The sequence below is a fragment of the Triplophysa dalaica genome, chromosome 1 (assembly GCF_015846415.1).
Source record: "Triplophysa dalaica isolate WHDGS20190420 chromosome 1, ASM1584641v1, whole genome shotgun sequence".
Lineage (NCBI taxonomy): Eukaryota > Metazoa > Chordata > Actinopteri > Cypriniformes > Nemacheilidae > Triplophysa > Triplophysa dalaica.
This window is the reverse complement of record NC_079542.1, coordinates 22,480,500-22,508,369: the sequence shown is the minus strand read 5'-3', so window position 1 is coordinate 22,508,369 and position 27,870 is coordinate 22,480,500. Positions and strand designations below refer to the sequence as shown.

Genomic DNA, 27,870 nt, shown 5'->3' with positions numbered 1-27,870 from the left:
AAGTTATTTTAAAAGCAGCAATAACTAAACTGGAGAGGTATTACTGTAGCTCATTATCTAATTCTGCAACATTTTATTAATTATAATGAACTGTATATAGTACATTTTATTGCTCATTTCAATAAACAGGTAGACACTGTTGTTATGTTAACTGTTTGGTAGAAAATCTACCCTGTGTTTTACCCTGACAGGCTTTGGTCCTGCTGTCCCCTACATATGAATTAAAAGCAATCTGAGATGTAGTTTCACAAAAGTGCATTTTAAACCAACTTCACAAAACATATGATTAATTAAAATGAAGCCCTAAATCCCTCTTTTCGATATTGGAAACCTAATTTTTTTGGCTATCAGGTTCAATATTTGCTTTAGAGGTGTGTAAATAATACCTTCTTTCCTGGTTTGCATACCTCATGTTTTATCTCCTGTGAGCTAACATTCTAGTGTTTACAGCACACAGGCCAATAGCTTGAAATGTGACTAACAGTCCTTGTAAGAGACTGTGACTCAGGTGTAGTGAAGTTTTACCTTGTTTTACAGCAGGCTTTTGGATAGCGAGGACTAGACACATTCCCCTGTTTGCTGTCATATACTGTAAAACTGAGGCGAGCAGAAAGACGTTAAAATCTTATTGTGCTGTGGCCCTGTCATACTTGAGGGTTTTCCCCTCCGATTGTCAGTCATTTTACACAGGAAACTCTCACAAAAAAATTGTAAGCTGTAGGCTTTACCGGGAAAGTCTGGCAATACAATAAAAATAAAAACAAATTTGGGAACGCAGTGATAGGGCCGCGTTGGGGCGGAGTTATGAAGCTCAGATGGGGAATATTTATTTTGGGAGAGAAACAAACACCTCCCAATTCCAGTTTATGCCCACTGACATCCTCATTAATGGGCTGTAATTTGGCAAGAGAGAGGAGAGGGTGGGAGTTAGAGAGAGAGAGAGACATACAGAGGGAGAGAAAGTTGCAGAATAGCGGGTAGATCTGAATAGCTGTGTAGCTGAGCTCTGCTCTGGTCATGAAAGAGTTTGATCTCTGATCGGCAGTCACATGCTTTGTGGCGAGTGAAACTCCTGGCAGGTTGTTCCCAAGAGAACACGTGGATATTGGGAGCTTTGGTTGCATCTCTCAACACTTCAACTGGATGTCCACTTTCCCATCAGAGCTCTTCTAAAAGCCAGACACCATTCAGAGAACAAGCCTGACTCGAGGAATGACTCCGAGAGCAAATAGAAAATCTACTTCTGGCAGGTGAGACATCTATTAGTCAGAATGCTCTGCAGAGCGGCAAAATAAATTGAACAAATAAAACTTTAATTTACTGTAAAAGTTTCTCTTCACAGTTTCTCCTGAAGTAGACATAGCCTGTTTATTGTTGAAGCAGTTAGGGGAGAAGTTCATAGAACTGCTAAGAGGACTTAGTTTGTTACGTCTCATGAGGAATTACTCCTGAGCTTGTTCTTTGCTTTGAAATTTGGTACAGCAAACTTGCTGAGCTTTGGACTATGAAAATCTGCAATGTCAGAATAGGTCAATTTCATAAAAAAATATAACTGTTGTACAGCTGACAAAATACACAGCCATGAAAAGATAACTTTTCTTTCTTTATAGCTGTTGTGAATTCTGGAAGTAGGCTATGACTTTTTTTATTCATATTTTGCTTTTATTGTTAAACTGGAATTAAATCTGCTCATAATTTTCTCATTTGGAGGCTACTTGATAACACTTTGCGATTCTTTATCTTGATTTGCCATTTAAGGGCTTTGTGTGTTTGCATGGAGGTGACCAAAACATGGGCAGATTAATGCAATAAAATACAAATGCTTCACAGTAATATTAGGTAGATATCCATGTTTTGAGACAGATTTCCACATTTATAAGCAACAGATAAAGATTCAATACTTTTTTCTAGTCTTCAGTCACTTAAACGGGGTCTTGATGTCATAAAACCAGCAACTATTTTCTCTGCATTATAAATTGAATTGCCATTTAAAATTTAACAACATTATAAACGTATAATAATGTTATCAGCAGTGTTGTTTTGCTCTTAAAGCTGCTTTTTAGACAACTTTGTGTCCACGTCATGTAAGGCCACAAGGATTTGCTCATATACTGTATCCCACAGATAAGAGTTGTAATAGTAAGAGGGAAGTGGACAGATGAGGTAGCACATGTGAACTTTAACCTACTGAATATCAACAGGCCAGACTGCAGTAAAACACAACACAGCTTATTGCATAAGTGTGAAATATTGGTGTTGATGACTTTGTCTATAGATGCATAACGAATGTTAAGTGAGTAAAAAGTAAAAGTGAAAAAGTTTGTGTAAAACGACTGGAAATATTTCAATAAGTGTCAGGCCTTTATAGGTAAAAAAGTAACAGAAAAAACTCATGTCATGATCATTGCACACTTGGTCAATTTAAACCTGCGCTCAGCATGATCCCTCACTTTTACATGCTCTGTTCTTCTAAAATGTGGGTCATGTACATTATGTACTTTCCTTGTCAATGCAAGTTAAGACAAAGCAACACTCAAGGAGTTTGTTGCTTATAATCATTCACAATGTTGTAGTAGGGTTCTTTCCCTTAGATCAACGTCATGGTAAAAAAACTGACAATGCTATCGTTCATCTTTCTGTTTATCCACCAATGCAAACGCAGAGAATTCCAAAGCAAGTAGTTCGGAAGTAATATGATGGAAACAAAAGAGCAAAGAATGCAGATTCCTAATTGACATTGGAAAATACCTAATCTGCACAAGGCCAACAAAGCGCACCATGCTTTTGGAACAAAGATATACGATTTTAAGATTAAATCAGGAAATGTGTCTGTGTTTTTGTACTCGCTACACTTCTGTTGGCGAGTGAGACTGAAATTAAAGCATTATTGAGAGCTGTGTCTGCTTTTTCATTGTTATTTTGGTAACAGTTCACTTGTACTGAACTTTGAATATATTTTCTATTTACACTGATTGTGGTTTAAAACTCTCCTACAGTCATCCTATACAATTTATCTAGATTTTAAAAGTATATTTTAGTTTCTTCTACCTAATATACTTTGACTCCATAGGTGCATGAAGCCAGAAGAATTTCTGTTATAAATGGCAAAATGTAATTTAATGGAATCTGATAGCATATCAGCAGGTGTGGATGACATATGTAACATATTATTTGTAGTCATCTCTCAAAAAGGGTTGAGAGCCCTGCAGGGATGGAGAACATTTTAGGGGAGGGGCTTTTAATAATTATAATGATATAATGATAGGTTCTACTGACTGGGAAACAGAAGACACAGGAGCACTTCTGCAAATGCAAGCTACACTTGTATATTATTTAAAGTAAACATTACACACTTTCAAAATGTTAGGGTGTAGCTATGTGGTTACTAGGGTTTTCTGGGTGGTTGCTAAGGCCTTGCTATTATACGTTTCTGAGGGTTTACCTGGTGGCTATTGGCTATTGCCTACTGGCTATTGTCAAAATGCTGTCTTAATGGTGTCATTCATTGAGTGCCAAATTCTGAAACTCTTGGTAATATGATTTTTCTTGCTGCCACGATATAAAAACAGAACTTTGTAAAAGTTTTATTTTGTAGAGATGATATTGATCATTACAGAGATTCATTTCACAGATGAGATTGCAGGATAGTTTGTGTTATCATGTTTATTTAGAACCTGACTCGTACTGGGAAGACAGACAAAAAACAATGTTGTAAACAGGCTTTTGTAGTACACGCTTTTATGTCAAGCGTTCTGTCATCGCAGGCACTGAAAAGCTTTTATGGTGCAGAGTTTGCTGATGCTCTAAATACTCAATTAGAGATAAAAGGCTGTTACGGTGTTTAATGGAGACATGTTTTTTTTTGCAGCAAAACTGCACACAATTTTTGGGGATGTTTGTAACTAAGATTTCGGTATGATTGTTCATAAAAGAATGAACTTGACAGTGTTGTGTCACTTGGGGTGTTGATGACATGTTTTGCGGAGGCAGAAGCAGAGAATTGCTTTCCACACCCTATTAAATTTGACAGTGTACTGTGAAGAGAGCATGCCTGAGATTGTCAGGGTGAAAGCGGCATCAACAACAGTTCAGTTGAGGCTCAAACAAAAATCATAAAAACTGTTTTTTTGGATGTTGAACTATATCTTTCAACTACTGCAGTATATCTTCAGTATGTTGTTAAAGGATACATAAAGTATATGTATTGTTTTTGTGAAACAAAAGTGTTTAATTACTGTGTGGACATATTTAACCATCATATTGTAGAATATCATTGAAAATGTCCTACTGTACCTAGTAGAATGCAAGCAGATAATTAAATTTTCATACAAGCTATTGACGGTTTCATCAGACACACACACCTGGCCAAAGGTTAAATTCCGGTTTGTGAATATAATCTACCAATTTATTTTATATTTAATTCATATGAATATTTTTTTTTTGTATTTTGTTGCGTATCTGTTGTATTGAATTAAAGGTGTCAGGAAATAGCTTTGTTTATTATTTTATACTGTTGTATGTGGTCTAGTTATGACATTCACGTGATTTTGAAATTAAGAAGTAATAGGCTATTTTCTACACTGGTTTTGTGACCAGTTCTACAAACGATCGGTTTTAATTGGTGTACCGCATTAAAGACTTTGTAAGTAAACGCCCACTACTTTGATTGGATAGCAGTTTGCGTAGTTGGAGCTTTCTGTGAGTTTCGAGACATAACGTTAGGTTACACATTAGCACCATTCACAGTTTTCGCACAGCATTGGTATATCTGTATATCCGTAACTGTCAGCTTTTGAGACCAGTGAACCCGAACTGGACAAGAGATCCAGTTAAATTAAAACTACTCAATGGTTATATATTCTTTGGGGAGGTCTGCCGGAACTTAAGTTTGGGCCACATAACCTTTTTTATCTTACTGCCACTGAAACCATCTAGAGCAGGGCTAGTCAACTGGTGGCCCGCCAATCATCTTTACCTGGCCCGCCTTAACATTTGAAATCAGTGGAGCAACTTTAATAACGGTGTGCTTTAAGAAATGCATGTCCTGAGACGCCACATCTTTGAAAGTCCAAACGCTGCTACATTCAACACAAAAGTAATCCCTGCAGCTCAAAAAGATATATGGCCGTCTTATATAACGTTTTGATTGGTCTGTCCAAGAAACTTAATGTTATTTACAACCGGTAATTCACAGGCAATCGGTTTTTAGCACGCGATAGGTCCCGTTCCCAAACACATATTGTGCCCTTGAAAGTAACTGCATGAAGGATACACCACATGAACGGTTGTCTCAGAAGAATGGAAAAACGGTGTTGTTTTTATTTCTGCATTCATTATATATGATTTGAATGGCTATATTTTCCCTCTAGAACTTGCATTTCAAATGATCCCCCTTTTAGGTGCGTGGGGAACAAGGATGCAATTGGAATTCACCCGAATATGCAATAAAAGCGTTCAGTTTCTTGCACAGATCAATTGATTTGCTTTTTTTAAGATGCCTGTTTACTATACATTGTAAAGCCTGAGGGGCAGCCTGACCCCGTTGTAGGTAGTTGTAAGTAGTTGAAGACCCCTTTTCTACAGAATAGTAAGTATTTGTTTATTGAAACCCTCAGATACACATGCAAGGGTACGTTTACACTTGATTTTGTGATTTTAAATCAATCATTGTGAAAGAGCAATAATGGAATACAAAAATACAGGGATCTTGAGGCAAATTAGTTTTTTAATTATAGTATTTCTAATAGTGTGTGCGATTGTCTGTTCACGCGTACCGTGTTCATATAACCAAAGGGTGGCGCTGCCAATAACGCTGCCTTAATCCTAAAGGCTGTCAGTCAAGAGACAGTAGAGCAAAACATTTTCTCACAACAATTGTTAACAAAGTTACGTACACTGTAGACCCGCGCGGCATAACGCAAACGGTAAATTGAGACTATGTCAAAAATGTGTTCTGTGTTGGGGTCCTTTAATAAAATTATGAGAATAAAGTGCAGTGCAAACTCTGCAATGCAAAGCTGGTTTATCGTGGATCAGCTACTACGATGCACAATCATTTGAGGGCGAAGCACCCAGCAGGTCCATCCACAGGTCAGCAATCAGTTGCTAGTTTATGGTCAGACCAACCAATTTGGATGCCAGACGGGCGGAGCAAATAACGGCTTTACTTACTAAGATGATCGCTAAGGATATGCTTCCGATTGGCTTTGTCGAAGGAGAGGGCTTTAAACATCTTATGGAGTTTGTACAGCACGAGTTTACTGTTTGTCTAGAAAAACCATCACTGCCAGACTGGAGAAACTTTTTCATGACAATAGAAACTGAAGCCTTTTGAGCTATTAATTCATGAAATCGCTCCGAACTGTTAATAAATGCCGTCATTCGGTTAATATGTTTTAACGCGTATTAAGTCTGGTCTAAAATCTTTATGGCTTTATTATATATTCTTGATCAATCACATTGTGTTTTAGTTGGTATAAATGTGCATGCCCATATTTTACAAGGAAATGTTCTAGCCTTATGAGAGGTTGATGCTGATTGACGTAGGTTAATAAGTGTCATCATTCGGTTGTTAATATATTAATGTTTCAGCACGTTATTTTAATGTATGGCTTGATGTAAGATTGCCTATTCCACAATAAATAAAGCAGTGCGCCGTCATGCATTTAAAGTGTAAATGTTCTCTCTCTCTCTCTCTCTCTCTCCGTTTATGTGTGTGTAATACTGCAAATGCGTCCATGTGGGGGAGGGATGCGAATTTTGAATAATTTTCGAATAGTTCTCATCGAGCTTCGAATATTATTTTGCTTTAAATGCCCATCCCTATAACAAACATATGAAATACATAATAAAAATGGTGAAGACATCAGACTTCCGAAAAATATCAGTCTACATGGGCTTTCTACTTTATATTAGGGACTTAATGCATACAATTAAAGGCAACAGACGACATCATATGTAGGAATTCTGTGAATTAAAATGCCCAAACCCGGTAAAAATAACCAACAAGTTGAGGTAGGATTGCTCTTTATACAGCATAAAATATTGTATTTCATTTTTTGTGTGTGCAGTTTATGCATGTGAAATTTCTTCGTAATGAAAGTGGCAATTCTATAAGTTTCACTTACATGACTATGAAAATGATTAAAATGTGTTAACAATTAGAACTTGCTTGGGTGTTTAAGACACCAAATATATCCAACATATCTGAGATCCAGTATCAATATGAATGCAAATAATCCAGAATGCAGCTGCATGTCTATTTCAATCAGCCTAAAAGAAGCCATGTTACACCTCATCTGCAGCCGCCTGCATCTGATTTAAATCTCTGACACTGGCCTTCAGAACGATAATGGCAAATTCGCCCATTTAACTTGACTCCCTGCTCCGGGTATACATCCCCTCCCGTCATCTTCGATCTGAAAATGAGCGACGCCTGGTTGCTTCCATCACAGCGTGGCATCAAATCGCTTGCAAAAACCTTTACTCATTCGGTTCCCCTGTGGTGGAAGGAATTACCAGCCTCCAACCGAACTGCAGCATCCTTCACAACTTTCAAAAACAGCTCAAAACATACCTGTTCCGCATTTATTAGACTAACCAATAACTGTCTATCTATCTGTCTGTCTAAAACAAAAAACAAAAGTGTGTTCATTCTCTCCTATGCTTACTCCAGCTTTAATCCTACACCGGTACTGTTTAGCGTGTTAACAAAATCTTTATATGCTCTACTACTTGTAAGTCACTTTGGATAAAAGCGTCTGCCAAGTGAATGAATGTAAATGTAAATATGTGATTTTTTTCATGGTAAGGTTGACATTTGCATGGAATTGCTCATGTCTGTACTTGATAGTAACCAGTAATTACATGTGATTTTCATGTTCAGTCATCACTTTTTACTCATGCGTAGACAATGTATCACAGGGAGTGAGGTTAGTTTTAAGCACTTGCTCTGTTCCATGAGGGACACCTCCACTCCGCTACTCAACTACTGTATACGCTTCAAGTCCACAGAAAGTCTCTGAGATGACAGGACTTCAAGCGTTTTTTAAACATAATGAAAACGTTGATAAGTGATCTGCGGTTTAACATTTCCCCACATTATGTCACCAGGGTGCCTCTTCAGTCATCCAATTACGACAACTCGGCACGCTCAATTTCAGCCAATCACACCGCAAGAAGACAAAACAAATAAACGAGTTGATGACAGCAGGAGTATTACTTGTCGTATCTCACACTTCTCTTCACCCTTATAAATCCCCATTCCATTCTTATTATATAATTATATAGCCCATGGCAGCAAGATGTTTTAATGCCCTGGTTAAAAAGTGAATGACCCCGTGTAATTGAAATCAATAAAGTTTCTGCAGTGGTTTGTGCTTAGCGCCACACTTTGTGTTAAATAACATGAGGGGGCCTGGTCAGGCTTCATTGGTGTCACACATACTGCACTCCTCTGGGAACGTCATCAAACTTAGTGTGTTCCTGTAGAATGTGCTTCTTATAGCTATGGTATCCACAGTCCGGGTGAGAAACGCCAAACTAAACTTGATTAATAATGTATTACTCTTTTTGTTTTTTTCTCCTCTCTCTCTTTTCTCTACTGTTTCTTCTTCTTTTCGCATGTAGCCACAACCAGAGGACGACAACGTTCAGGCATCCTGTGACAGGACAGATCTCCTCAGAAAACACTGACTTCATTTTACAGGACCAGTAAGTGTTAAGTACTTCCTGTTTATAGTGCGGAAGATTCTGCCATCTTAATTGAGATTGCAATCCGAAGGGGGGAACATATTCATTCCATCCAAAGCGAATAATATATAATGAATTATATATCAAAATCCTTGGTATTAAAAGAAACAGTATTTGATTATCTCTTGCGTCCGCAGAGATTTCTCAGTACAGATTGGATTGACACTTTACTATCCCATAGGCCCGTAGGAACTGTTAATATGCCAAATTCAAAATTGTGAATTTAACATTGTGGAAGACAATAAGGAGTGCATTACAGGTCAATAAAAATATGGGACACATGACAGAAACATGGCACGGGGTTCCTGTTCTTAGCGAGGGCTAATGTTATTTGTATACTTAACAAATTTAGTTAGTATTCCGTAACAAAGACTGATCAGAAAAGATTTTATAATCGAAGCAATAAGAATATTCAATATTGTCATTTTCACTTGCATGAATATGTATTTATTTATGCCATACTTTAATAGATTCAAGAGTTTCCAATTGTACTTGAAAAGATGTGAAGGTAATGGGATGTAAAGTATATCAATGATCCATGAGCCACTGCAATCATATGCCAGCGCTGGAATCTGTACATTTGCAGGAAATGTCCAGTGATAATGATGCTGATAATAATGATCATTACTGTTAGAACATTTTATGGTGAGGTGGCCATTTTTTAGCTTACAAGTACAATATTAAAGTTGATTGAAGTGAGGTTTTGTTATGTGGGCCATATCTTGACTGCAAAGCAGGTGCATAAATATAGCCAGTGTTCACTCCCAACCAATCACAGCTCAGTAAGCAGATGTATGTCTCAGAAGCATCAGTAAAAGTTGTTTTAAGCATCTATTTTGTACAAACATACAATACTTCTTGAAATGATTTAGAACATCAGTTTTGACATCCAACTGGGAACATTTTAGACAAAATGCAGATGCGCTACAACTCTTCCAGATAAACGTCTTCCAGATAAAACGAAACATGGCATGCCAAATTGACATCTTGCGATGTATGTGTGCTTTTAGGGAGAGGATAGTGTTGCAAAATAAGAAATTCTGTGAATGGTGCTTTGATTTACATTTGCCTATAGGTCCATCCGTTATTTTGGAATCCCACCTAGATAGAAATCTCTCCCACTGCTGCAAATTGGCTTGGCATTTGAGAAATAGTTCCTTTTTTAAATAGTGTTGGAATGGGACTGCTTCTTTCCATGCTTGTTTGAAGGCATGCAGATAAAACACCTCACTGAAATACTCTGACAGTGTTTTCTGCACTGTTATACATCAACAGTGACGTGCTGCTATTGAATCTACAGTCGCATCATGTACAGAAAGTACAAAATGTGAATATGATCTTGGAGAAACAGTGATGAAATAATAAAAAGACATTATATATTTTTATTGCGCTATTCTCACTAGTTCATAGTATCAAGTTCATTTAATAAGCCGATTCTTAATATGTCAGTCAGATGATTCATGAATAAATCTCAAACTCACAAGATATGAAAATATCATATCATTTCCTGTCATCATTTCCTCTTGTAATTTCAAACCTTAATGATTTGTTGATGTATGGACACCAAATAAAGTGAACGTGGTCCAACAAAATTTTTCAGAATATCTTCTTTTGTGTTCTGTGGAAGAAAGAAAGTCATACAGGTTTGAAATATAAGAGGGTGAGTAAATGATCATGTAAATGACATCATTTTTATTTCTCTTTAATCACTTTAATTGGAATTATTCAGGGATCAGAAGTGTTAAGTAAAATTTGAACTTAAATTGTTAAATTATTTTTCACCTGTTTTGAACGAGTATGGAAATTATGACTTGATCAGTTTGACACACTTTGTTTTTAAAGTGCATACTGTATACATGTTTATCATTTGTCTTCTTGGACCTATCATAGTATTTAAGAAGCCTTTATAAAGAATTGTAGTTTGTCATTGAGATTTATGGTTATCAACCATAGTAATAATACTAATACTGCCTCCATTCATTTCTATGTCTGACCATTTGTCAGTATGCTGAGCTGGGATTTCTACATCATCCATCCTGTGAGTGTTAGGAGGGCTCACACTTACATCCCCTGCTGAGACTGATCTTGCTCTTTTCCTACCTAACATATTCAAGGAACGAACATGTTGTTGGTTTACTGTTTATTATCAATGCACTGCTGCCTGATGAAGCAAACTAGGGGAAATCTATTAAAAATTTCAGCCACCTGCTTCTATTTACACTCGACAGCTACAGTAGTGACCCTTACTGAAAGAAAATGTATTTCCTAATATATGAATTAGAATATATTAAATGACATAATGTCATATAAGAAAATATACAGAATAATATATTGTGTAAATATGTTACAATATATTGAATAATACATAAGGAATTGCTGCTTTTCATATATTGAAAAATATATCACAATATATTTACTTATATGTCAAAATATGTCATTTTATAATCAGTAACATACTTTATAATATATTGATGTGTATGTGATGAGATGGTACTTGATGTGTAAAAATATATTGACCATAATATATTTACTCATGCCATATACACACACACATAAATATGGAAATGTATATATTGGTTATGTACCGTTTACAATATACACTAACCTAAAGGATTATTAGGAACACCTGTTCAATTTCTCATTAATGCAATTATGGTGGAGGTGTAATGGTGTGGGGGATTTTTTCTTGGCTCACTTTAGGCCCCTTTGGCACCAATTGGGCATTGTTTAAATGACATGTACATCCCTTTATGACCACCATGTACCCATCCTCTGAGGGCTACTTCCAGCAGGATAATGCACCATGTCACAAAGCTCGAATCATTTCAAATTGGTTTCTTGAACATGACAATGAGTTCACTGTACTGCAAGATGCTATCCTATCAATATGGGCCAACGTTTCTAAAGAATGCTTTCAGCACCTTGTTGAATCAATGCCACGTAGAATTAAGGCAGTTCTGAAGGCGAAAGGGCGTCAAACACAGTATTAGTATGGTGTTCCTTATAATCCTTTAGGTGAGTGTACATGTTTCATATTTTAAAACATAGGTAGTTTACAAAAACATAAGCATAGCTGCTCACACTCAAGCACTTAGTGAACAGACAATCACGGCACTGATAAGCGCACATCTATTTTTTTTCTAATTTAAATTAAGTAATATATAAACTTAATGATGTTTGACCAATGGTTACTGTATACTAACCACAGGCTCTATTCTTCAACACGACGGTAACCCCACAAAGTTACACATACTAGAAACTCTTCTACATTTCAAAGTAATACAACATTAAACACTAAAAGATCTCCCCCTTTATTAATATTCAGCAAAAAGAAATGCAATAACACCTACATTCAAAAAAAATCCTCTCCTTTAGCAGTCAGAAGCGAATATACAATCACATTTATATGGGAGCATCTATGTGCAATATATACTCAATAAAAGTTCAAATGTGATGATTATTAGATACATTTTTTTGTCTTCGTTTCTAAATATATTTATATGTTCAATATATAGCCATATATTGTCAATGCAAATATTGCTGTATATTGAAAAATATTAGCACCAACTTCCAATATATGGAAATATATTATGTAATATATTGCATTACGTTTTGCAGTATATTACAATATATTTTGGTTTCGTTAAGGGAGCTTCCTACTGCCTCCATAGAGAGCTGCCTTTTAAGATCATGGGACCTTATAAATTGGAATGGATTTGGAACAGACCTAATGTGTTCCACATAGAGGTGGATTCATTGATTTAGAATGTTGAGCTCACATAGGAATATTGCGCATGGCCGTCAAGATCATTTCTCATGCAGATGACAGGCGAGTAAATGTCGCTGGCAGTGTTGATTGATGCTTCTCATTAGGGGCACAGTGTGTGGAGGCTCTGTGCCAAATTCAGGCTTAGATTAACCACCTTTGGGAGAGGCCAAACATGTCATTGCGTTTCAGCGGGGATCTAGTTATTGGCTTACCGGCTTATGAACGTCTCGTTTGAGTGGCCTACAGATCTGGATCTCAAAGGCTAAATGTGTGGGATAAAGACAGAAGAGGAAGTTTGTCACTTGCAGCTGTGTTGATAATGCAATGAGTCTTGTAATGGCCTGTGATGCCTGAAGAATGCCTGTGGTTTGTAGAGGAGAGCAATAAAGAAGTTATGGAACATAAATGGAATACTCGCCACTACAGGATGTTCGAAGCTATTTAAAGCACATGTCCGGCCACATATACAGCCTCTCTCTCTATCAGCTCCATCAGCTCTGCTTTTTCCTTTAGCGTAGTTTAATGGAAAACTAACCTCACCCTAACAGATGTGATACTGTAAGTGCTGATCTGTGGAAGAGTTTTGTGGAATGTCATGATGTCAGCAGTATCAGCATCATTCATTCGTCAAACAGAATGTTGCTACAGGTTGCCATGGAAGCCAGGGTGTGGATTTCCAGTAAGCAGGTTCCAGATCCTGATTTTTGGAGAAAGAGGATTTAACATACTGTAGTCTGCTGACATTGACACACCCACATATGTTCCAGTCCATCTCAATGTCCCCAAAACTGCTGCATACTACCACCTCTTCAGAGGGAGGAGCTTAACTATGTGCTGATGATCCCATTAGTTGTAATGTCAGAAGAATTGTGTGCAGTGATACAAGTGTTGCATTCCCTTGGTAGTGCAGTACTATTGATCTGAATGACTTATCTGACCACAATGCACTGGAATAATGAGATCGTCTAAACAACACTGTGGCATGGTGCAGTGTCCACCTTAAAAACTCACTGGCTTTCTTTCTGAATCATTCATTCTGCTGGAAGGCTAACTCACACACAACACTTGTTGGCAACACTGTAGTAAAGTCAGTAATATTATACCATTTTCGTTAATACAACATTAAGTTTTATAAGTTATTGTACTGTAAAATACATGCTGAAATTTATTCATGTGTAAATAAATTAGATATATTATACATGCATTCAGCTATTATGGGCAGACAGAAAGACAGGCAGAAAAAAACGCTTGCACCAATATTTTATAATTAGAAATACCATTGAAGGCAATATGACACACATCATGTTCATAGGGGATAATGTATAGTCAGCTGGTTGTTATCACCAAATAAACCCTAGTGGACCATAACATAGAGCAGAGTGGTCTTATATCACACTGAATGGCTTTTTTTGTGAAAACATCCTGCTGTAAATTACTCCCAATTATTAAAAAAAAGAACCGACAGTTTGCAGCATGGAGAACGACCGGCCGGTCAACGGCACTCACCACTGTTACTCTCCCCGCCAAAGGTTACGAGGACTCGCCGTCACCGTTAAGTGTGACAGAGGAAGTTGGAAAAAAAAAACAAGCCAGCCCAGGTTTGTCCCAGATGTTGTCACGTTTTCGCCTCTTTGCCGAAGGAGATAATGTATTTACAAAAAGTTTGTTTGATTAGGGCTACCGTAGAAATAACATTGCGAATTCCATGCAAGCGGACCTGTGGTGCATGTAGACAGAAATAGCTCATTCTAAGGTAATAAAATCATTATACTCATTATGTAAGGTCTTTATACACCTCTGGACACAAAGTTGTGTATATTACTTTGCTCTTCTTTCTGATCTTCCAAAATATTACACACTGCTTTTATATTGAGAAATATGAGACAGCTGGATGGTGTGATTAACCAAAACTGAGTGTTCCAAAGATCCAAGTTACTTATAATAAGCACATTATATATCGTGTAATATTTATATTATATAGGCCAATATACAAAGAGCTGGTACAACACATTTAATGGAGAAAGTTGTATACTGCTTTGTATTATTTTAAAACCAGGTTAGTGGGTCTGACGCTCCACCATTGTGGAGCTCTGTGCCTTTGGGAACAGAGTTTGGCCATTTTTCTGAGGCAGACTTGTAGCTGACCCTCAACCGGGACCTGTCTCCTCTCTCCATCATAAAATATATGTCCTCTGAGCCTATCCGTTTAAAAGACAGTGCAGGTAAATAATGTGAAAGGCTAGATAAAACAAATGTAAGTCCCAGGGTGAAAACAAGCTTCAAACGTGTTGGACAAGAGCCAGTTTGGAGGGTAAAAATGAGATGAGAAAGTGTTCCTCCCATGGCATTACCCCTGTAGTTTTCTGCAGGTTTTATGTTGTGTGCCGGCCACTGACACCTCCCGACTCCTCTGCACTGCAAAAAACACCCCACATTCCTCAGGCAAAAAATATGTTTAAAGCTTCAGAGTTTGGAGGTACAATATAGAGTGTGGGTCAGTCATTGGGCTGGTTTGTGCTTTACTGTAAACTCTGATGTAGCAGCATGAAAACTGTGGAGTCAGCCTGACAAGAGGCTGGGAAATCTGCTTGCTTTGGTGAGTTTTAGCAGCATAATCAAAATGTTTTTTTTTGTAGCTGTTATTGACCTTGTTCAGTTGTGTCATGTTTTTTTCCGTAATGGTACAGATGTTTTCTGCAATAAGCATTCTTATTTGAACACATTCATTATAACGTCTCTCAAAAGCTACAGATACAAGCTGTTGTGATGTGATAATTTTTTTTTTACATGCTGGAAGTTTTTATTATGTTCTTATTATGTTCTATGTATACTGGGTTTATATTATAACTGGATTGGCTGGAAAGCATGCTGATAAGAGATTAAATTTATTAGGGATTATATAAGAGTAAAAGCGACGTGGGTTTATCAAGTGTGCTACGCAGACATATATACCGTAGTAATCTGGAAGCTGGAACATGTTGAAAACTGTAAAAAAATAAGAAAATGTATATACAGATCAGATTTCTGTGATGTATCATATGAAGTTGATGAAATAAATTAGAGATGCACCGATATATCGGATATATCGGTATTGGTCGAAAAAAGCAGTTATTCACACAATCGACTTTGGTTTAAAACAGCGAATGATCAGGGCTGATATTCTGTCAATCAAAAGAGGACAGGAAAATTGTATGAATAAGAAAAGATTTAGAAATGTTCAATATAAGTTGTCATTTTTATGAATTAATAACATTCAAAAAGTTATGAAATATGGATTTAATCTTCATCGGCAGATATCACTCTGAATAATTGGTTACAGTATGTCAGTATGTTCAGTTTCAACTCCCTCATACAGTATATTTAAAGAGACTTTAAAATGTTTTTTTTTTTTAATTGTGATGCTGTTTTAGACATCTTAATCAGAGATTGTTGATAGAGGATTGTTGATTCCAGCTGTATAGGGAGTAGGGATGAGTCACAAATTTCGAGTATTCGATTAGTTTATTTAATTATAGAATTTCGAATAGTGTGTGCGATCTTAAAAAAATCGCCGTATTTTCACGCGTAACGCGTTCATGTAACCAAAGGGTGGCGCTGCCAATAACGACGGACCTAAATCCTAAATGCTGTCAGTCAAGAGACAGTAGAGGAAAACATTTTGCCACAAGAATTGGTAACGAAGTTACGCACACTGTAGACCCGCGCGGCATAACGCAAATAGTAAATTGAGAATATGTCAAAAATGTGTTCTGTGTGGGGGTCCTTTAATAAAATTAATGAGAATAAAGTGCAGTGCAAACTCTGCAATGCAAAGCTGGCTTATCGTGGATCAGCTACTACGATGCACAATCATTTGAGGGCGAAGCACCCAGCAGGTCCATCCACAGGTCAGCAATCAGTTGCTAGTTTTATGGTCCGACCATTTGGATGCCAGACGGGCGGAGCAAATAACGGCAAGATGATCGCTAAGGATATGCTTCCGATTGGCTTTGTGGGAGGAGAGGGCTTTAAAAATCTTATGGAGTTTGTACAGCCCGTGTTTACTGTTCGTCTAGAAAAACCATCACTGCCAGACTGGAGAAACTTTTTCATGACAATAGAAACTGAAGCCTTTTGAGCTATTAATTCATGAAATCACTCCGAACTGTTAATAAATGCCGTCATTCGGTTAATATGTTTTAACGCGTGTTAAGTCTGCTCTAAAATCTTTATGGCTTTAATATATATTCCTGATCAATCACACTGTTTTTTAGTTGGTATAAATGTGCATGCTCATATTTTACAAGGAAATGTCGTAGCATTATGAGCGGTTGATGCTCATCGACGTACTGTTAAGTGCCGTCATTCGGTTGTTAATATATTAATGTTTCAGCGCGTTATTTTAGCTTGATGTAAGATTGCCTATTCCACAATAAATAAAGCAGTGCGCCGTCAGACGGATTTAAAGCGTAAATGTTCTCTCTCTCTCTCTCTCTCTCTCTCTCTCTCCGTTTATGTGTGTGTAATACTGCAAATGCGTCCACGTGGGGGAGGGATGCGAATTTCGAATAATTTTCGAATGTTCTCATCGATCTTCGAATATTATTTTTGCTTTAAATGCCCATTCCTATTAGGGAGCAGAATACAAAAGAGAAAAAATGCTTTTAAAAAGCAAAAGGTGTTTGTTTTACAATTAGCAATTATTAGCACAAACAAGTTATAAGGTAAAAAAATAGTTTTACTCTCTACTTTTTCACAGAACTATACTTTTCAAACAGATTTGATGGCACCAACATGGCTTTTAGTTGTTTTCAGGCATTATTACTGAACTTTTGCGTAAGCACACCATTATTTTTGACAACTTTTGCCGGTTTTGTGTACAAAATACTGTGAGACTGTCATTCATTGCACTGTGGGCGCTTCATGGGTGTGCCATCTGCCTCAATCATTTCTTTATGGTTTGTACAGTATGAACTAAGAATATACATGGTTTCTGCAATACATTTTTTTTTTTGCACATTATAAGAGTTGTGTATCCAACAAATGAAAACTTAATCAATATGTGGGTACCAGTCCGAAGTGCCTTGTCATTTCTTTGAAGCAGATTAAAAAATGTGTTTATGGACTCAGACATTTGATAAAGCCGTGCAGCTCTCTTGGTTTCACTGTTGCTAAATGCCTTTCCAACTGTTTCTAAGCTTGACAGTGGTTTGAGTTGAGTGAAGGTTTTACTGTATGTGTTACCTGCAGCTGAGCAGCAACACTCTTGACAGTTTGTTTCATTACACTACCTGTAGGTTACACGCAGAATTTATTGCTATTTGATTTAATCCCCTAAAAATGACTTGCATTGATTCAGTAACAATCAACACTTTAATAAAACTGGTTCATTTACTGTAGACGTAAAGCACATTTTAAAGCACATATTCCACAGTTCCTGACAAAACTGTTTTTACGGTGTACATTCTGTCCTCTGTGCGGTCATTCTCTCTCATCTCTCAGCTCTTCTAACTTTCTCTCTGCTGACTTATCTAGAATGTTACATTAGCATTACCTGAATCTCAGAGGAGGTTTTATGCACTTCTCCTTATTAGGGAAGAAAAATGGGCCGCATACTTGGAGGGAGGTATCCTGGCATCAAGGCATTTGTATCACAGCGAGCACGGCTGTGGAATTTAGCAAACATTTGGTTAATCATTTGCTTCTAAAGTACTGTTCACCAAAAGTTGAGAGTGAGATGGAATTCCCGAGTGTTTACACTCTTGCTGTCATTTCTGTGAAACTGTTAGTAGGTGCGGTGCCAGCAGTGCAGACTGAGCTAAATATAGGGAATGCCTTTACAAATCCAGGCTGTGTTTAATTCTACCTTACAGGGATATTTCACCCCAAAATGAAAATTCTGTCATCATTTACTAATCCTCTTGTCAATTCAAACCTGTGACTTTCTTTCTTTCGCAGAACACAAAAGAAGATATTCTGTAAAACGTTGTAAGCGAACCACGGTGGTACGCATTCACTTGCATTGGTTTTGTGTCCATACAGTAGAATAGACGTCGTTGTTTGGTTACCAACATTCTTCAAATTATCTACAAGAGGAAATGATGATTGAATTTTCATTTTTGGTTGAACTATCCTTGTTTTAAGGAATGCAATGCTGTTAATAGATGAAGAATGCAGCTTGATGTACAGATGAATTTGTGTGAATGAAGCTTCTGTGAGGGACAGTATCATAATGGCCCTAAATTGATTTTCCATTTCTTTACTTCTGACTTTTGACTTATCTTAGTAAGTACTGTAACTGGGTAGGTAAGTAAATTATATAAATATCATATTATTATTACAATTATTAAAAGATATATATAAATATGGGAATTCTCAGTATAGTTACCTGTTGCCTAAAGTTCTTGTTGGCATTTTATCAACCATGTCTCAGTTTAGGATGCATTTTTAACAATATTGAGTTTCCATCTGTATCCTGGGCTTTAATTGGCTACTTTTTGTTTATTATAGAGTCAAAGTCATCCATTTCAATAACATCTTCGGTCAATAAGGTCAAGAAGAGAAACATTTCCCTCAAGTGACCCTAAACTTTTATATGATACAGTAAAAGGTTATACCGAATTTAAAATTGACATCATTCCTAGGTCACTTACACAAATACTCACTGGAGGGTGATTTTATCATTTTACTTCTCTTCGCTCAAGGAAACATCTTTGCCATAGTCCTACTTGAATACATTAAACAGGGAGTGTTCCCTTGAATATCTTCCTCTCATATGCATTTTTGTTGGTCAATTTGTCACACATGGTGACAGATCATGTTTTTCTGTCTGACTCATGCAGGGCAAATTTACGTATGTCCAAGCCACCACCAGAACCGAGGCCTTCCAGCATGGTAAGCGAGTCATCTGTCGCCATCTCCTTGTCCCCTGCAGATGCCACCTCAGGATCCAGGGTGAGACGTCCTGCTTATCAGAGATCAGAGGTGCTGATTCTTTATAAAAACAAAACGCTGTATCTCTTCCAATACTCAAGTGCCATGGATAATTGTCAAGGGAACCATTAAATTCCCAGAGTCATTGTAGTGTGTGCGGTGGGGGAACAGGATCTTATAAAGTTTTTAAGTGTAATGGGGGAGAATAAATTGGATTCAACTTTTTTTGCACTCTGCCTTTGAATGTGATAAATGGCCCAAACATATGGTGCAATAGTTTACAGGTTTTTTTTAGTTAAAGAGAAACTAGATTAGATCTCCTGTGTGGTTCAGATGGGTTGGGCAGGGGTCAGATGTACAGTAGAACATCTGTAGGGGATTGAGGAACTCAAATAATACCTCTTGCTTTTTACAGCTAATTTAATCTGGGCCTGTGTGGCGCTCCAGCTGTATAAGTAACTGGTTTACTAGATCCCTTCCTTTCTTAGGTAGCAGTGTACTATATTTTAATCCTTTAGGCTGAAAACTACAGAGTTACAGACTACTGGAGATGGAAGGCTGAACACACTGTGAAATGGGTCATTTATTTTATGTTTGTAACTACGGATTTGTGTCAAATTTGGGTTGTAATTAATAAAACATGTCTATATAATGAATAAAACGTCATAATTATGAATAAAAAGCTAACAGTACTGCTTGGGTCAAGTCGAGTCCCACGATCACATTTACAAGCCCCGTTCCTACTTTGACTAATCCACATGTACACCTCTTTCACCCTGGGATTTGTGATATGAATTGTCACTCATCTATAGTTGCCCTTGAGTTCTGGCTGAGACTGGTATCATTTGTCTCATGCCAGTGCAGCTAGAGCATTGCACCTTTGCTCTCCTCTGGACATGGGAATGGAGAGACAGAAGTCTGGTTTATAGAGAGGAAGTTTTAATGGCTTGGCTTGACAGACATTGGCTGTTGGGTAGAGTCTGACAGCACCGCATCAGCATCGTACAGCTTTCACAAACAAATCGATCAATCCCAGAAGCCCGCCTCTGCATATACACACTTCACTGGGAATGAAGTGGGCCTCAATCATTGTCCAACATTTGTTCTATTTTAAAAAGCATATTATGAGCATTGTGTTTTTATTTTGGTAGACAAATATTAGACATGTTTTTTATTTTGTTCTGATAGAACACATAGCCAACAATACTGTGTGGACCCAGGGCCCGGTACACAGGGTCTGTGATTCATGATATAGTTTTAATGTTGCTTGAGTAATTTCTGTGATTTACAAGGTGTGTCTCATGGAGAAATTGTAGTTTTGATCTACATTTTTGGGGGGAAGAAATGCAAGACTGTGTATAGCTATTCTCTATTATTCTCTATGAAAACATTGTGTTGACAAATAATCAATTGTGCTGAACTTTACATGGATCAAGATAAATAATGAAATTCCATAAACCGCCTGTGAATTGTGATAATTTTTCAGCATTAAAAGCTCAAAGGTGGACATTCTAAAGTCTTATGTATAACTTTGTTCTCCTTATTCGTACAATAGCCCTTTAATAGTATTCAGACACAAAGAGCTCACTTAATATGTCCAATGTTAATGTTGCTTAAAAAGTAAATAAAAAAAGAAACCCACGTTTTATATTCTAATAAATATTGATTTATTATTATTAATAAATTAATATTATTATTAATATTATCTTTTCTTAAATCTAGCCTACATTCATAAATTCAGAGTCCCATTAGCTAACTGTGTATTCCTTTTGGAGTAATTTGTTACAAGATTTTTAATTAAATGTGTAATTCTTTTTATTTTGTTTTATACTGCAGAGTGTGAAAGCCAGTGGGAAGGTGCATTGCTTTGGCAAGCGTGATCATTCTATCAAAAGGAACCCAAACTTGCCGGTGGTGGTGAGAGGATGGCTCTACAAACAGGTACGGTTAGTACAGAGTCTCAATGTGTTGTTATCAGGACTGATTGTTTAGTGTTTAATTAGATCCTAATTAAGCTTTTAAATAAACTAACACCCCATAGGTCATGAATGTACAGTACATCATGAAACATTTTGGTCGATACAGCGTATTATGTAAACCAGAAGAAAACTTCGTCTTCAGGGGGAACAAAGAATGTTTTTAAGGTTTAAAATTATGATAGATGGGATCCACTTAGTCATGTGTTCTTACTTTTACATCAAATGTATGTATGAAAATGAATAGTAGCTCCTTTTTATTAGACATTGAGGTTTTCACTCAAGTAAATTATTGACTGAATTATTAAGAGCACTTTTCTTTAATGGAATTGGTTCCCGTAATTTGGTTTCTTTTGCGTGTTGCTTCATCCACACCAACAGGTGTCAGTAAAGGTCTGAGCCAATGAGATATAGATGGTTTCAAAGCAATAACATTAACAAACGTTACTGTGCATGCGCGCGTTTGTGGACTGTCCTTAACTTCCAGTACACATTCGCAAACAATAGAGTGCCTGTAGATTATTTCTGATAACAAACAAAACAAACCATTACTTTGCTAAACTTGTCTCTCTAATATTTTTTAATTTAGACAGCCTTACCAAGCTCAACCGCTAGATGTCAAAGTCCTATACGTTTTTTTTAATTCGACAAAGATACACAACGCATTCAACAAATTGTATAATTAATCAAATTAACAAACAACACAATTAAACAGATCTGTTATTTAATACAATTATTATACAATAAAATAAGAAATGAATAATAACATAAATAAATAAAATACAAATAGTTATATTATTAGATACTAGCCAGACAGATAAACAAACACAGACAGGAAGTTACCTGCAGTCCAGGCGCGCACATCCGAAGAAACAGTCTATATTGTAAACAAAATATGCTACGTTCCGTCCATTTCCCGCCTCTGTCTCCCGCTGCAGACCTCGCTGAACCACGCCCCCCTCGCCACAGTTATCTTTACCGGAGTTTAAAAACAGCTAACATTTTCCACACAATCTGTCATGACAGATAAAATTATCATTAGCTTATGGAGCGTATAAGAATCAAGCATTTATGCAGTGTTGTATGTTGCATCTTGGCCCTGAGGAATCCCACTGCCAAAATAGAGCATGGATTCACCCGCGAGAGAAATAGCTCATACACATCAGTTTCTACAGAAGATAATGCATGTGAAATAAGGCTGAAATTATATTGTTTTTGCTTTAGGACAGCTCTGGCATGAGACTATGGAAGCGCAAGTGGTTTGTGTTGTCGGATTACTGCTTGTTTTATTATAAAGGTGAGTCACTCGTCAGTGTTCTTATACTGTTAACTGCAATACACTAAAGAAGTAACTCGTCAGTGTTTCTATATTCCCATTTCTGTAACACAATATTTTGAAAGTACATATAAATTATTAGCTAATAACAAGTTTCTAATTTCCATCTTTTCTATTGCTTGCACTAATCAGATAATGTTGTTTTAATAATTTAGTGTTGAAATGATGTGTTTGACCATTTTATTTTGGAGGACGAAGTAGCATTTACATTCTGTCATCTGTGGCTGTTCAAACATGGTAGCAATTTAAGATTAGCAGTACAATTGTAATGTAATGTAACACTTTTTAAACATCTCTGCTTTGCTCTTGATAATAATATGAGCTCAATGATCTTCTCTGCAGACAGTCGAGAGGAGACAGTTCTTGGCAGCATTCCTCTGCCCAGCTATGTCATTTCACCTGTGGGACCCGATGACCACATCAGCCGCAAGTATGCCTTCAAGGTAAGTGCGTTACGGTAATGATGAGCACCTCACTGAACACAGCACTCTAATCAGTTCCTCATGTATGGACTCACCTTCACTGGCTTCATTGGATACAAACACGATGTCCTCAGGACGTCTGTGTCATGTGGCTTGTTTTTATCAGTGGTAGTGTGTGGACAGCAGTTAGGATTGACTGATGGATGTGGTAGTTATTTGACATATTTAATCAATAGCATTGTTTTCAAGTACTGTATAAGATCTTAAATTTTTCTGGGAAATAAAACCATAACAACAAAGAATGTTTGTTTCAATTAAAAAAATAATCAATAAAATATGTGGTGAAAAAGGCCAATAGAATTGGTTCTAACAAAATGCTACAAAAACAATAACTACTTATTTGGTGGAAGACTTGTCTACAGTTGTGGCCAAAAGTCATGTCCAGCTTTGGATTATTGACATTTTCACTCTTTATTGAAATAATTTATTAAATATGCATTAAAATGTTTGCATGTTGCATTGGTGTGTTTGGAGTTTACACTAGAGTTTATCTTTGAGAAGAATTTAAGGAGGCTTGGCAAACAAATTACACAATAACGTTTATAAAGATGTTGCCTAATGGCTACAAAATATTATCACAAAGGAGGCTCGGAGATAAAACCAGTCAATAGTCAAATTATACTTGATAATTTGAATATCACATTAAATCCTGATACACTGTGGTTCGTCTGTTTTGCTTGATGTTATGTCTAACAAGAAATGTCAACAAATCTAGTAATATCAGAGCCTCTTTTGGCTTATTGTTTTAATGTGAAGCGTTCTGTTGTGTATTGTTACGGTATCTGTGCTCTGTGCTTTAGGTCCATGGGTTTGAGCTGTATGTGTGTGTAAAACAACTGTCTACATCTCTTTGAGTGACAGTATGCGTTTCTCACACATTTCTCTTGATTATCCCGAGACTCATGTCCTATACTTGAGTGGTTCTCACAGTTTGCTGCAGTCGGTATAATAATCTATTTTTAAGATTTTGATCAATGTTCAGATTTACTGTTTTTTTACGTTTTAAATAGTGACAACCCACTTCTGCCTCCATACAGAATGTCTGTCTATGTGATGTTATCATCACCGATATGGTTTTTCACCATGACACTCCACCCATCTCCTTCAACTACTTTTCCACAATCCTCTCCTCTTTCATAGACTTGGGAACATCATTTTCCTTTCAGTCGGTCTCTCGACATTGTGTCGAACCGACAGATGGGGTTTGTCTTGAGAAGGTATCAACTACGATTATACTTAGAAAAGGCCAATGAAATTGGCGAATTCAATTTACATGCCGGACTTCTCCCCCGGATATCTGGGTATAAAGGGCAGACGGTGTGCTGCATTCATTTACCTTTTGTTCTTCGGAACCTTCGATACATGATCGATGTTAGAGTTTTTTCTCTGGGGAGATCGAGAACACCATCGGGTCTGACCCCAACCATTCCATCGCTGGTCGGTCGATCCAGGACTGTCCCTGCCCTGTCCCAACAGCCCACTTTCTCACAAAAAGAGTTTCCTCTCTCTCTGGGTGTTTATCCCAGCCACTCTCACCTTCTACACGATGGTGTTCAGCAACTCGACATTGCGTCAAGGCGAGACCCAATGTCGAGCATAATCAGTAGCCCTCTGCACTCTCAAATAGACGGTGCGTTGCACTGCATTGCCGGGCAGGTAAGTAAGCAGAGCCGATCTCCTCCCCTGGGGCCTCCCTATGGGGAGGGATCCGCACTGCCAGCCATCGATCCACCCCCTGGAAGGTCAATGAACCAGATCAAACTCGCCAGTCGCCCGCCCAACTTTTGGGGCATCCTCTCAACCTCAATTAGAGGCAAGGACACTCCCGAGCTTCAGGCCGAGGTCGCCACCCTTCTGGTGAAGGAGCGATTGTGCTCGTCCCTCTAGCCGAGATGTTCAACGGATCTTACAGCCTGTACTTCATTGTCCCCCAAAAAAGCAGAGGTTTGTGCTCCATTCTAGATCTGCGTACCCTGAACAGGCCCCTACAAAAGTATCAGTACAGAGTTCTCCCTCTTGGTCTGTCCCTGTCCCCACGAGTCCTCACAAAGGCCGTGGAAGCCGCCCTCACTTCCCCCAGGGAGAAGGGTGTGTGGGTGCTAAACTATCTTGACGACTGGCTTTTCTTGGCACACTCGCAAGATCTGTTGTGTACACTTAGGGAGGAAGACAGCTATCCTGATGGCACTCGCCTCCATCAAGAGGGTAGGGAACCTACAAGCATTCTCCTTGTCCACAGATTTCCTAGAACTCGGTGATTCACATGTTATCCTGAGACCCTAGCCCGGCTATGTGACCAAAGTTGACCATGCGAGACCATGTTAGTATCTCCACTAAACTGTTAAAGAAACAAGGCCTCCGCTTGAGAGGGCCGAAGGCAGGGGTTTCCCACCTTTTCAAAAAAGCTCTGGGACCCCCTACCTATCCACTGGTAGGTTACAATTTTGCGGTAGCGCTCCCGTCTGACACGCCCAGGCAAGTCACTGTTGCTTTGCTGCACATTGTCTCCCCTTTATACCCGGATGTCCGGGTGAGAAGTCCGGCATGCAAATTGAATTCGCCAATTTCATTGGCCTTTTCTAAGTCTAGTCGAAGATGACAGTCTAGTCTAGTTCTCAAGACAAAAACCATCTGTCGGTTCGACACAACGTCTCGTTCCCTCCATCAGGGAACTGAGGTTACATCCGTAACCAAGACGTACCCCATCTCTTAGTGGGTTGATTGATAGCAAGCTTTCATTAAACCACTTTTTGCTGTGGTCCGGCAGCCAGTGAAATAATGTTTAAAAACTGAATCTCCCAGAAGGCAAAAACCCATTTATATTACACCTACTACGCTGGAAAATCAATCGTGACTTAAACCTCTGGACATGAAGTGGAAAAAAATATAACAGTATTTTATTTTCTAACTTCCTTAATTCCTATCAAGATGTTAACCTAATTCATTTCGGTCTTCTACTGACGCAAAGCATCTCTTCTGGAGAACAATATTCCAGGAATGTTTCATCCCATCACTGCCGCTCATTTATTTCCTCTAATACCATTCTTCCCTATGGGTATACTGTGCATTCCTCAAACTCCATTACCTGAGCCATTTTCCCCAGCGCTGGAGTTTGTTTGGCTGTTGTGCCAGCAGGCAGATTAATAATACAGCACATTTAGTGTATTTTTAATATCCTCTCACTTGCCCAACAGACTGTAATAGACCAGTGAATGGTGAGTGGCGGTGTTCTCTCTTTATTAGCAACTTGTTTATTAAGGAGATCTCCATCTAGCCAGCAGCTATTTGAACATCTGGGTGCTTTATTTTCATGTGAATTAGACCCTGAGGTATGCTACTTGTGTAATGCTTTTTACTGTAACTGGATTTTTAGTTATGCCTGTGGAATATTGAAGAGTGGTCTTAAATGTCTTTGATCATTTAAGGTAAGAAAAAGTGGCAAGTGGAAATAATGGCAGTTTATATATTTGAATTCATATAATGTTGGAAAATAATTATTTTTTTGATGTTTACTAGTAATCTTTTCCTATTCTCTGGAGTGCTGTCAGTACTCTTCCAGCGGTGTAATTCTGCTTAGCTTTACTGCTTTGTTCAACATTAGGGAAATTCATGACACTCCTTGTTTCGGATAACAGTTTTCATGTAGGCTGTGATTCACCTCTCACAGTTTTTTGCTCACTCACTTTGATTCTCACTCCTATCTGCCTTTTGCCTCTTCTTGCGACCTGGTGCATTATGGGAGCTGAGTGGGTGCATCTGGTGGAAGGGCCTTCTCCTGAGTCAGCCTCATGCATGCATAGGTATTTTAATTTCCATACATTATTATCAGTGGATTTCCACTCCATCACCATTCCTGTTTATGGCATTTTCCCAGCCGGAAGAAAAATGCACATACTCAATGTGCATTGATGTGGTTCAGGATGCATGCCATGACTCCACCTCCATAGGAGCAGGCAATGTCAGCTTGACATCCCAATCTTTATATTCATCTGCCTCATTTGAATAATTGATATGCAGATATGTCCTGTTCAGTGTGTGAATTAAAAAATATACTATTGCTGAATCTATGGTTGAGACTGGCATTGCTGGATTCCTCTTCACACGCATTTCTATCATCAATAGTTAGTTTTGCAACCAGTGTGTTTTGCCATGCCCACACACCTTCAATCTCATTGGCTGTTCAGTCGCTTTTAAATTCTCATCATCACTGTCAACAATGTAAACGTCATCTGTTGTGAAATGTATGTGTATTGTATCTTTATAATTGATTTTAAGATTTTTTTTCATGTATTGTTGTGTTCATTTGACGTTTGGCCAAGTGTCTGTTTTGGATATAAAGCGGCCATTCCCCGCGATCACATTTTTTAAACTTTAGTGTGTAAAGCATTAATAATAGCTGCGAAAAGGATAAAACTGAAAGTTAAATGCCAAGCGAGATATTGTCTTTAAAATAATTCACTTTTCAAGAACTACAGAGAACGGCTGGAATTGACTACAGGCCTCTACTTACCGGGTACATGATGTCACTATTTCGAGTGCTTTTAATAACCTCCGCCCAAAGGAATACAGCAAAAAAGGGGCGAGACCTTCCTCAGAGAAGAGGATGAGCCGCTGGAGTAGTGTTTGGTTACCAAAGATTGTAAA

At 37.8% G+C, this 27,870-nt stretch overlaps 1 protein-coding gene across 11 annotated transcripts in view; it reads left to right on the top strand.

Annotated features, from left to right (window-relative positions):
• plekha7b (pleckstrin homology domain containing, family A member 7b) overlaps positions 1–27,870 on the top strand; it is a 106,956-nt gene that overhangs the window by 45,830 nt on the left and 33,256 nt on the right. For 8 of the 11 annotated variants that reach the window (XM_056733909.1, XM_056733654.1, XM_056733352.1 and 5 more), the window contains 5 exons: positions 8,629–8,712; positions 19,342–19,483; positions 21,269–21,373; positions 22,633–22,705; positions 23,087–23,187. In XM_056733909.1, the coding sequence (XP_056589887.1) occupies positions 8,629–8,712; positions 19,342–19,483; positions 21,269–21,373; positions 22,633–22,705; positions 23,087–23,187 (505 nt within the window). Of the gene's footprint in view, positions 1–937; positions 1,251–8,628; positions 8,713–19,341; positions 19,484–21,268; positions 21,374–22,632; positions 22,706–23,086; positions 23,188–27,870 lie in introns of those variants that run through there. The other 3 variants (XM_056734068.1, XM_056733509.1, XM_056733829.1) reach the window with 2 other exon arrangements.